Here is a 12,633-nt window from a genome sequence, read left to right as displayed (position 1 = left end):
AATAACACACCAAATTTAAGATGAGATCCACATTAATCTATTTGTTGTAGGCTAATATACAAGGTGTGTTGTTTCATTTCACTCAACCGATACGGTTTACACTGTACCCTTTTACAATAATATTTGTACTGTAATGATAAAGGTGTGGGAACAAACAATGTATTTGCATTGTAAATCATTTTGTGTCACGTTAAATTATATTCTACTTCACTGCATCACAATGCTTTTTGAATTATTGATATATTACTTTCACAGCCAAATAAAAACAAACTTATTTAACATAGACTCCTACTGTACAGTTTCAGTACAAATAAACACTTATTTGTTTGAGAGTGGTTATTAGTATACAAGTGGCAGGAGAGTTTTGCTTGGGTCTCTCAGTTACATAAGCAGCATTATATAAGCTTTAAATCATAGTCAGCTCCCCGTCCGTTGTTTCAACCGCTCAGGGCTTATGTCTCAAATTCAATACGACACAGCACAGCAGAACTGTAAGTCTTTACCTACATTTGCTGTTACTGGGGCTCCTGAAGAAAAGACAATTAAAAATACCGAAATGACCACAAGGTGGCAGTGCCAGTGTTCACTTACAGTAACAGCATGTGAATTTTTGGATTTTTGGATTTACATGATCTATAAATAATTTAACTGGCAAATCCCTTTTTTATTATGTCGTGCTCTCTCTTAATTATTCACCGGCTGGATGTTTGGTTGTATTTCACAGAACAGTACAGTGTAGTTTCCATTGGCTAATTAGATGATCCGTTCCCTTTAATAGAAGCTTTCACAATCTGAGGCAGAGAGTTGATGAGTCAGGTGTATGGGGTGTAAGGGATGTTTCACCTGGCACAGCTGCTTTCACCACTCCTTAATGTTTCCTTAAGGTTTAAAGCTCTCATAAAAGATATAAAACATCTGACACTTAAATCAGTTTGTGTTCATTTGTCCCAGAAAATATTTAATGCTGTTATTTATATATATATATATATAATTATTAGTGCTGTCGAACGATTAATCACTAAATTTTGTATGTGTACTGTTTATGTATATAAACACACACTCAATATGTATTTAGAAAATATGTACATGTATACATTATTATGTTTTATATAAAAAATATATTTATAAAATAAATATATATATATATATATATATATATATATATATATATATATATATATACAGTATATATATAATATATATATATATACTATATACACATTTTTGCATTTGCATTATATATAAATAATAAATATATTCATGTATTATGTAAACAAAAACTTTGTTTTGGATGCGATGAATAATTTGACATCACTCATCTTTAAGGTGCAGTCTGCCACTAGATACAACAAACTAGAATATTGTTTGCTTGCATGTGGACAATCAAAACTCACAAGCATGTAATAATTCAGATGATTATTGTAAAATTTGCTAATCTCTAAAACTGTATCCGTGCCGTTGTTAATGACCTAGCCTTTTTGTCTGACTCTGACGCACTTATGCTCCATTTAGAGTGACCTAAATCCAGTGACGCATCACTCATGATGCCGCATTCTACTGCATTACTGCTTACATTCTAAGCTCATACTAGTGCAACCACTAAAACTATTTAGATCAATACTGGAAAAAAAAGACCTTATTCCAGTCCCCAAAACGCATGCATGATGCCTAAAAACCTGGAAAAATAGAATTTTTTGAATTGTCATATTGTCATTCAAAGACGCACATATTGTGTTATGTAATGACCTGATGACGAAGCTGTTTTCCCTCCGTCCTCAGGGTCAGTGAGTACAAAGGCTACCCCATCATACAATTTCATCCTACAGAAGACCCTCCCCCTGTACACACCATTCCCAGAGACCGCACATTCCCATCCCCCACGTCTCCACACGCTCTTCAAGTCTCTGTCTGTCTGTCACCTTATTCCCAGCTTAAATACGTAACAATTAGACATCACTTCCACCTCTGGTGCAGCCGACATATATTCGATATTCATGAGCACGGCTTTAATTCTGAAACAAGGTTAGGCTCAAAATTCGGCAGAACTGATACGGTCAGGTTCTAAACCCAGGCAGGTGTTTGGGAGCTGGTGTATGAGAACAAAATGTCCTCTCTCGCATGACTGCCTAATACATGGATAACGGCAGTCTATGGAGGGTGATCGCTTTGTTTTAAAAGGGGATTTATCTTGTCTGGACTGATTAGTGTAGTTTGGCTGTTTAGAGTATCAGACAACAGACATCAAGAGTATTTAGCAGTCGGTCTGTGGTAAACAAAGTCTGCTCCCAGTAACATGACTTATTTGCCGTATCTTTGTAATTATGAAAAAAGTGTGACTTTTTTCCAGTGTAACAAACATGAAAAACACACATAGGATATGGTTTTACATAGTTTATTGAACAAAACAATAAGGGATGACACCCGAGCGAGTGAAGCGTCCAATAGCTCTAGTGTGCTGTACACAAAGAAAAGTCAGTTGAAAAAAAAATGTCCAACATCTGCACACAAAAAGCAGAAAGTGCCCAATTTAAAAAAAAACTAAAATCATGAGCACAACAATGCAACTAATTGCCAGGTTCTGAGCAGAGCAGCATCATACAGTATTGGAAAAGGAGAGGTTGCATAGAGTGCGCTGTACAGTCAAAGTTGGAGCACAAGGAATACAAAGAAAAACAGAGTAAAAGATATTACAGAACAGGAAGTGAGCGTCTATTAAACTCTGTTCACTCTCCTCAGTGCAAGTGCAGTCTAATACTGTGGTTCACATGACTGCTATGACAAAACTCTCCGTTTATGCTCTCTGAAACATTCAAACTGAAAAAAACCATAAGTAAGAGGACAAAAAAGCAAATGCAAAAACATTTACCAACTCTCTCCAAGATTAACTGACCCTCGTAAAAAGGTACAATCATTTAAATTGCCATTCGGGAAAATAGAAATGGATTTAAAAGAATCAGAAAGAATGCCATTTCGTTTAATTGGGAACGTTAACTGACTAAATTAAAACATAATTGAACACATTAAAAAAAAAAATAACAGAACACTTTGTTCCCACGTGAAGAATCACACGATCAGAATATATCAAAATATATCAAAATACCTTGAACCTGAGGCTGATTTAATCTTAAAAAAAAGATCTTGATCTCACAAACCCTCAAGTTTCTTCCACGGCAGTCAGAAACAGAGAAAAGGGAATAAAAGTAGTACTAAAAAGGTTTGACACTATAGATTAATTATTCAAAACAAAAAAAAAAACCTAAAAATTATCAATAAATAATTCCATCTGAAAAACATTAATTACTAGCCTCACCAAGAAACAGAAAGCACTGCTAGTTAATTTAGTGAATTAGTTACTAAAAACACAAGAGTGCTGAGGTAGAACTATAGCACACACAAACGGTCAGGCTAAACCACACCTGGAAGTCAAACACACCGATTTCTTCTCTATGAAGCTTTCAGGATACAGATGAAAGAGCAATGGTACGCTGTTGAGATCCCATCCTGTTTAGTCATAGTCTGTAGTAGTCGGTTAACAAAAAAGAAATATTGAATTTTGATAAATCAACCCAAAAAAATCCCTCTTCTATACTGGAAATGCATAAGTAGTATTTCTTATATAAAACACAAATAACACTCACAGAGTCTATAACTGCTCCCTTAAATCATAATCAAATCCATATTTTAATCTACCAGATCCCAACATAACGGTGAAAATGTGTGTGTTCGTGCAGAAAAGTTGTTCACGCTGTGACAGCAGCATTTTCAATGGGGTACCAGAATTAATCATTTTTTGGCAAGAAAAATGTAAAATAAAAAAAAAAATCTCACACAAAGTAAAAGCAAGCACCTAAATGGTTGAACTGCACATGCCTAATAAGTAAAGTGTTTAAATATTAAAAGCTCGCAAAACGTACTGCATGTTTAAAAGATAAAGCTGTAAAACAAAAGAACCTACAAGAAATCTCACTAATATCACTAGACTTCAAGGCACCAGGATAAATCTGCATTCAAGGAGAAAAAATATCTCAATATTAGGTTTAGGCTTAAGATCATGAGCATTTCAATAGCAAATGAAAATTAAGTTCTAAAAGTTGGTCTTTGTGTCTGATGAAGATGATCAAGTTCCGCAGAGTTGTAAGTTTAACTCGAGCAAGACCCAAACGTAAGACTATGCAATGACACCGTTTGTGACACGTGATGAGCTCAAAATGTAATCAAGTATCTTGCATCGTGTCGTGTTTGCATTTTAAAAAAATATATTTAAAAAAATAAGTAAACTGCTTGCTTACTAAAACATGAAACTGGAGAAAATTAACCGAAATACTTCTCTTTGTCTGTTTTTTTTTTATGGCAAGCAATCGTTTTGAGAAGATGAGCAAGCAGAGAGGCTCTGAGAACAGAATTTTAAAGTCCCAGTCCCTCGGTAAGACTAATAAAGAGCTCGCTTGTTTTAGCTTGATTGTACTCACTGCATCGTAACATTGTTCTAGCTTTACTTCACTCTTAGTGACACAACCAATGATTGATTTAGGCTGAACATTTCTGGGCTTAATGAGTGATTCGTTTAAAATTACTGCTGTAAACAAAAAAAAAAAAAAAAAGAAAAAGTGAACGGTCAGTTGAAAATCTATCTGTGGCAAACTTTGTATTGGTGTTCGAGTTGAGTACTTTGTACTCTTCACATTAAATCAGCAACGGAAGATTCACAGTTTTCCAAGCAACGCGGTCCCTTCTGGTCCGTTGTGGAAAGGGAATACCTAAAACAGAAAAGGAAAAGTCATTAGAATTAGTATTAGTCACATTTGACTACAGAGACAACACCTAAACAACTAAAAATCCAATTAATAGCCAGTAGTATATTTTCCACTGACCACTGGGAACCCAGAAGACAACACTAGACATACAAATTGAAGAGAAAAGCGGTTGATTGACAGGAGAAAATGATGTCATGAAGGCTGGTGCTGTTGCATAATGCATGGCTAAATGGGTTCGAATCTCAGATTGCTTGATAAGTAATCAGATTTACAAGCATTAAAAACATCTCTGATAGACAAATCTTTACAGGCTATCTGTCATTAGTCAACATGACCGCCGCTTGATCTCAGCTGCATACAGTATAAAGAGCTCAGCCCTCCTCATATCCTGCAGCTCAAGCTATGTGCTGAGTCAGGAAGAGCTACTAAACGCCCGCTGCAGTCACTCAAACTACACAACGCATGCTGTTTCGGCTGCAACCGTCCCACTCATACAGACCAGAGAGAGAGAGAGAGAGAGAGAGAGAGAGAGAGAGAGAGAGAGAGAGAGAGAGAGAGAGAGAGAGAGAGAGAGAGAGCAAATTAGCCAAGAGGCTCCAAGCAGTTTTCTTTTCCTGTCTGAACGTAGCAACAGAAGGAGAAAGGAGAGGGGGATGGTGAACAAAAGACGACTGGAGTAAGAGACAGCTGTAAAATCTTTGTAATGGCTGGGAACTCATGAGCCCTCTGCCTTTTTTTATATGCATTCATACTTTTTAAGAGCACACAGATAATATTTTAGTGATTGACATCCAAGCCTAAAATGCATTACTTTAAATGCTCTGCTGAACTAATCCAACTGTAATATTTGAAAAGATTTTTTTTACTATTTTGACTAACTTTAAATTAATTTCAACACTAAAAACTTAAAACTGTTTAAATGCTCAACAGTCATCAAAACATTAATTTTACTGTTAGAAAACTGTTTGCTAAAAGATTATGCTTAAGTGTTAAGAAATTGTTTGTGTTTTTAAATATTACTAAATAAATGGATTTAAAATGAACATTAAGCAAGCATTAGATGACTGCAAAGGTCACTTGTTTAAAGGGATTGTTCGCCCAAAAACCAAAACTCCGTCATTCACTCATTCTCGTGTTTTTTAAACCAATGAGACTTTCATTTATCTTTGAAAAGCAAGATATTTTTGATAAAACCTGGTAAGTTTCTGTATCTGAAAGTCCAGGTAGCAAAAACCTGAAAAACAGCGATAAAACAGCGTTTTTAATCATTTTCAATCAATTACTGTTCATTCATGCAGCACATGCACATGACGTTTGTTTAGACCCATCGGTTTGCTCTGTGTATCTATATTTATGTGGATTAAACTTAAATAAATTTGGATTAAACCGATCAATTCAAGACTCATTTTACAATGCCTTTATAACCTTTCGCTTTTACGTTTTGGTCACCTGTACTTTCAATGGAGACACAGAAATCTCATGTTTCATTAATTTGTGATTCAAAGTCATATGGATTTGGAACAACAATAGGGTGACAATTTTAATTTTTGGATAAAGGTTCAATATCAATACCAATATCAAACATCAGTATTTAACAAAATAAACTAATGTCATTTTGGCGGACAACTGAAAAATACTTTTAGACTAAACTGGCCCTCGCGAAGAACCGTCAGTTATGTGTGGCATGTCATAACAAAAAAATCTTTCCATTTCAGGACTAGGAAGAACTTCCAGTCACCTGGTCTGCCTGATGAGCATTGTCCCCCGGGGCAAAGTGTATGGAAAACAGAGAGAAGAAGGGATGGGGAGTGTTAGAGGAGGGGTGGTGGTGAATGGGTGCGGTTGTATAACTGCTATCCCAGCATGCACTTTTAAATACAAAAGAGGTTGTTACAGCATGCAAACAGAAGCTTTCTAAAAGTCATGTCATTAAACAAATCCCATCATGATAGAGCGCTAGCAAAGCTGGCATAACCACTGTGAAACTGATGCGGTCAAATACGATGCTAGCAATAATGTGATAAACGGCCATTTGTCCTTTACTCCCGTGTGGAAGATAACGAAACCGTTATCCAATACTGATAAGACAAAGAACATATACTATATAAAAGAGTGCATGATTTCACTTGTGTTTAAAGCCTCGTGTCATATTGTTTTCCACTTGCCATGCATGAGCTTCATCAAAATAATCAACACCCCTGGGATGGCTGTTTGGAAATACGCATGACAATAACCATTTTAAGGATCTCTCAAAATTAAAATGGCAGATGATAACAATAACGATGAGATGTTACATCTCTATAACTTTGCTAAAAAAACAACTTTATAAAAACACTACAAACTAACATGCCAAGGTAAAGTACTGAAAACAGCACATTTAAATGATTAAATATTTCCATAATCTACGGTTATGCCTTTAAAAAAAAAAAAAAAAAAAAAAAAAAAAAAAAAAAGCAAACATAGAAGTGTGAGATATGACCAAAATCTTTTAGTTATTTTACTTTACAACAACATAAGAATGTATAATGTCAAAATGTTAGATGCCACTGGAATTTAGTAAGTCAAATGTAATAAGTAAATGGTAATAAAACAAAGAAATTAATTTCAAGTAGTAGGACAAATACAATTTTTCTACCGACTATCAAATTTATACTGTGGATGTTTTTGTCCTTAACAGATAACATGAGAAAACAGCATTTCTGCCATTCTACGATTATCCGTTATTGGCTGCGATTACTGCCACAGGACATACAAGTCTTCACACAAAAACATATTTGAAAACAACATTTATGGAAATTTCACTGGCAAAGGCTTACCTGTGTGTGCATTCAGGTCAGGGTTCACGCTGCGCAAGTGACCTGTCCCATCCTGCTGTGCAGTTCTAGTGCGTCTGGTCGGTCTTGAGGATTGACGGCCAGCATGTCCTGCAAAAGTTTCCGGAGTGCCTCGGGCATGTGCGAGCGCCTGCGCTGGGGAATACTCAACACCATCTTTGGGTTCTCCAAAAGAGCCTCTCCAACCGGGACGATGTCAGAACCCTGCCGCACATACGTCCCGAGTAGCTCCCGTTTCGACTCGGCGTCAATGAATGTGATTCTCTCTATCATGGCCCAGATGATAATGCCTAGAGCGAAAATGTCTGCTTTGGCTGTGTAATGTCCTTCCCAAACCTCCGGTGCCATGTAAAAATCCGACCCGCACGCAGATGAGAGCCAGAACTTGTTGATGTTAACGCTGTTCTTGTTTTTGTCTCGTCCCTCCTCTGAGTCTCGTACTCCTGCGCTCAGGCCGGCACACACTTTGCTCAGTCCAAAATCTGCCACTTTCAACACAGGTGCACCAGAACGCTCCGAGATGAGGATATTATCCGGTTTAAGGTCTCTGTGAACAATGTTATTTTCGTGCAGGAACGCCACGGCGCTACTCAGCTGCATCATGAAGCTGGAGTTGGTTCGGGGATCGGGCCGCCGTGACAGGATAAACTGATTCAGATCCCCTCCCTCACAAAACTCCATCACAAACCACAGGTAGCAGGGCTCATCAGGACACGACAATACACGCTCACCTAAAATAACACACAAAACAAAGATGCAGAGATTAATACATTTGAAAAGTTTGCATTGAGATGAAACATTAACAAACAACAACCATGAAAAAGTAAGGATTATAATGCAATTTTGGCAGAGAATATTCTGTAATAAAAATGTTAAATGACTTAACCTTCAACAGAAATACTGTGATTGTGTACCAGTTGTTGTTTTAGTTGTCCCTACTTATATTATTTATGATGTTTTAAAAAGCAAGAAATTTAAATGAGAGATTTGTGGATTTTAGCGCAAGATTTTTGGCTTTGATTTTGTTGATGCTAGTGCTCTCCTAAAAGTCGGTCTATTTGGAAAAACAGACTAAAAATACAAATGAAATAAAACGTTAAAATAATATTAGAATGTCCTTTCCACTAATTTTCAATTGCCTCTGACTAATAGCAAGTATTAAGCATGGCTATAATGTAAACTAGAGACTGTACAAGGCAGAAAAAGGTACATTTATAGATAAGTTGTAAATAATTGTAGATAAAAAAATAAAAACTCTTGAGGCTCTGCATCCCTTTACCCTATGTGCCCTCTAGAAGCTTGTGTTCTGCACGTAAACATCACTTTATTGTGCCATTGGAAAGAGGCACAAAATCACTTTCACAGACTTTTTCATTAACTGCTCCAATTTAATGGAATGACCTGCCCAAGTCACTCTGAGCAGCTGAATCCTTCAAAACACTGCTAAAAACACACCTCTTCCACCTTCTTTTGACCATCTAACTTCAGCACTATCTGTTCTAATTCTATTTTATTCTTCAAAAAAAAAAAAAAAGAGAAAGAAAAAAAACCTATCACTAACATATTTATTCTCTAACTGCCAGTTTCCCTTTAAAAAGTGACCCTAGTTTTCTTTTACAACACCATTGCAATTATTTCCATTTCCTTTGTAAATGGTACCAAAACTTTACTGCAACACTTTTTATTCCATACCTGCTGTCTATGAGGTTTTTTTTACATTATAGTGCAAATAACACACAAAAATAGAACTGTATTTTGTAATTTTATTGAATTTAATGGTCATTTCTCAATATGCATTATTTTCTGTTCTTGTGGACTTAACCCAAAAAACTGCAAATTTTCAAAATATTACTCTTGTCAAGAAGTGTATTTTTAAGGTCATGAACTAATATTTTTAAGTAGGTTTTCAGGTAAGAATATAGGTATTTAAAACTCAATTCTGCAGTTCATTTATAAAGATAGCGCCTATTTGAGATGCTGATTTCATAGCTCCAGGCGACTGCTCAGTGTTTTTGTATCCACTCAGAGCAGCCTCAAGTTCAGCTAGTCCATCCAACATTTGCTGCTGGCTCTGGCATCTCTGTAGTGATTAAACATGAGATACAATTAGTTTTGGGTAACATTATATTTACCAGGCATTCATGGTCTCATAATTCTTTCATTTGTTCCTTGTTTAGCTTACAAACATGGCTGTCAAGTGTACCAACTTGCCTTAAAAGGGACTTTGAGATAAACTAAACCAGTCAAAAAAAAAGGGTTTGGCCCTTCAGTGTCACACCTAAACCATCCGTTTAAGATAACAGAAAAATTTACAAAACGGGAGTGAAAACTGTGTGTGTGTGTATATATATATATATATATATATATATATATATATATATATATAAAATAAAACAACAACAACTTCCACATAACATGTATTTCTGTGCTATAGTAAGTAAACATGTTTAAAAGGCAAGGGAACGAGAGCACCAGATGATGAGTTAATGCAAAGAAAATAGTTAGAATAGGAATTGATTTGTCATCGGTTTTAGAGGCTGGATTGCTGTAGAACCAGTTTGAATCTGTTGAGGTTTCTTCTCACAGGACTGGACTAGCTCCCATAAGAACAACAGAGACTTGCCTTGTCTCATTAATAAACATAGTCCTGAGCTTCATGGGAGTTATTTTTATCACTTTCCCAGGTTTTGTTGAGCAAGCACTATGTGAATCTGCACATCTGCTGTAAATAAAACGCATACAGTGACAGGTTTATCACCATAACGCCGCACAATAGTCTAAATTTGATGTTTTTAGCATAGAAATGGCTTGTATGTATGATGTTTTTGTCTTTGTGCTATGTAGGCTTAGCGCTAAGTGCAAGTTATTTCGCCATTATTGTTTTATTAACTTTTTAAATGCATGACATAGTTGCTCACATGATTAAGAATGGACTTTTCTGGTATTTCCACATAACCAGGTGCGTTTAACTCATTTTCAGATATGCAAAAATGCACTTTACAATGTAACTATGCAATTAATAAAAATCACTTTTATTCAAGACAGGCACTACTTGTGTTCACACCGGAGATTCAGCGGTTTAAAACATTTATTCATAACATAGGACATCGCCCATATAAAAGTTTAACCTCTCTTCCTATTTGACTTCAATTTACACTAAATACAGACCAGACCAACAGCTTTCAAGCTAATGCCTCTAGCAACACTTTGCATAACATACAGTCTAAAAACCTACACGATGATTCAGAAGATCTGCATGTGAGAGCAGTCACGCAAAAAGACACTGAGATGAATGAGATCGGTTATCTGTACTAAATCACCACCATCTCACAAATGAAAGAGTCAATGTACACAGTTGTCATGTAAAGAGTTCTTTCATGGTAATAACTTGGTATGGCGGGTGTGGACAAGGTTTGACCCTAACACAGCACCTCCCCCACCTTCAACCTCAGAGTTTCATAACCGAGAGGAGAGTGGGGGAGGGAAAATCTGACCGACATTTGCCACATTCTTACATAAAATGTAAACAATCTTAAATGTAGAACACAGACATGCGCATTATCGACGTCCGGTGTCATCGGTGAAACGCCACACGACTCACTGCCAAACAATGGAGCCTCGCCGTTTTGTTTGATTACAACCGAAAAGAAACACAATAAAAATTGTCACTGCTCAGATCTTAAATGGCCGATGTGACACTGCTACCAAACGAGTGCGCTGTCACAAACGCACGCCGATGTTTGAGCTCGTGACAAAGCATTCTCCCACCGCTGACCTTCCAGAAAAACGCCAGTACTTGAATAAAAACACCTCACCTTTCAACGAGGTCTCGACCAACCTCAAATACTGCTTCGAGCGCTTGTTGCCGTGGCTCATTTTCTGGGCCATCCCGTTCCTTTGGAGCACGCACTCCTCCAGCTGCACCACGTTCTCGTGGCGTTTCTCCAGACTGGTCAAAGCCCAAAACTCCGCCAGGGCCAGCTCCACGTTCTCCGGCGCGTCGCAGCGCAGCTTCTTCACCGCCACCCTCGCACCTGATTTGCGGGCAAAGGCTTCGTACACAACGCCGTAACTGCCCCTGCCAACTTCACGGAGCAAGCTGTACCTCGGCGCGATTAGCCGCTGTTCGAGACTGCCGCGTTTAACCAGGTCCGAGTCGCCTGCCATTGTCTCATTATCGTTGTCGACTTTGAGCGAGCGCAGGACGCTGGCGCTTTCGGTTCTTTTGCAAGCGTTCCGTGTCCGCTGCCGCTCTCTGTCCTTTGCATCCATCGCGCCTCCTCACGTTTTGTGCGTGCGCTTGGAAACACCTTCCGCGTTCATATTTCTGGAGGTTAAGCAGTGCTTAGATATTCCTTGACATCTGCGTTTGTTTTCATTCAGTGGGGTGGAGGGATTCGATCAACCACGAGCTTCCAGTCTGAACTGAATGAACCTTGAATGAAGTGAGAACTTGACTGGATCGTCCCACTTTCATGTACGGGGGGGGATTCCTGACCTATGAGGACACACGTACACGGTACGCCTCTTATTCGCTGTAACGTGGTGTAATCATTTGCTTTTAAATAAAAACAACATGCTTTCTTTGGATGCCTACTATTTTCATGCATTCGAAAATATATATACATTTATACAATTTACACATGCGAATATAGGCTACATAAAACCATTCTTTAAAAAAAAAAGATTTTCAAGCATATTTTAACAGTATATCTTTATTTTAAAAAAACATGATTTCTTTAAAGTTTTAAATATAAATAACTTTACCTGAACACCAACAGACACGGATTTAACTGAATTAAACGTATAATTAGGAATTAAAATACACGAATTATTAAAAGTTTGTTCAGCATAACTGATAGAAAGTTCTTTCTTTTGCATTGCAAGTAATACTCAGTAACGCGTAGCTTAATACATATCAACATACTACAATAAATTGTTATCTTCCTATCACAGCTTTTTTAAATAATGCTAACAAGGATCAGCCATGTCACTGGAAGACCTGTAAATACATGCACACACGTAGACCGCTTTCACCCATGTTG

General features: G+C 37.1%; 1 protein-coding gene across 1 annotated transcript; it reads right to left on the bottom strand.

Moving 5' to 3' along the window:
* Positions 1–3,088: 3,088 nt before the first annotated feature.
* Positions 3,089–12,068, bottom strand: stk35l (serine/threonine kinase 35, like). Its single transcript, XM_043242577.1, has 3 exons — positions 11,404–12,068; positions 7,571–8,319; positions 3,089–4,757 (listed from the first exon to the last, which is right to left on the bottom strand). Exons 1-2 carry the CDS (start codon positions 11,858–11,860, stop codon positions 7,595–7,597), a joined length of 1,182 nt encoding a protein of 393 aa, XP_043098512.1. The 5' UTR covers positions 11,861–12,068; the 3' UTR covers positions 3,089–4,757; positions 7,571–7,594.
* Between the last annotated feature and the right edge of the window lie 565 nt (positions 12,069–12,633).

This window comes from Puntigrus tetrazona, chromosome 6 (assembly GCF_018831695.1).
Source record: "Puntigrus tetrazona isolate hp1 chromosome 6, ASM1883169v1, whole genome shotgun sequence".
Taxonomy (NCBI): Eukaryota; Metazoa; Chordata; class Actinopteri; order Cypriniformes; family Cyprinidae; genus Puntigrus; species Puntigrus tetrazona.
The sequence above is the reverse complement of the archived record's forward strand: the minus strand, read 5'-3'. Positions and strand labels throughout refer to the sequence as shown.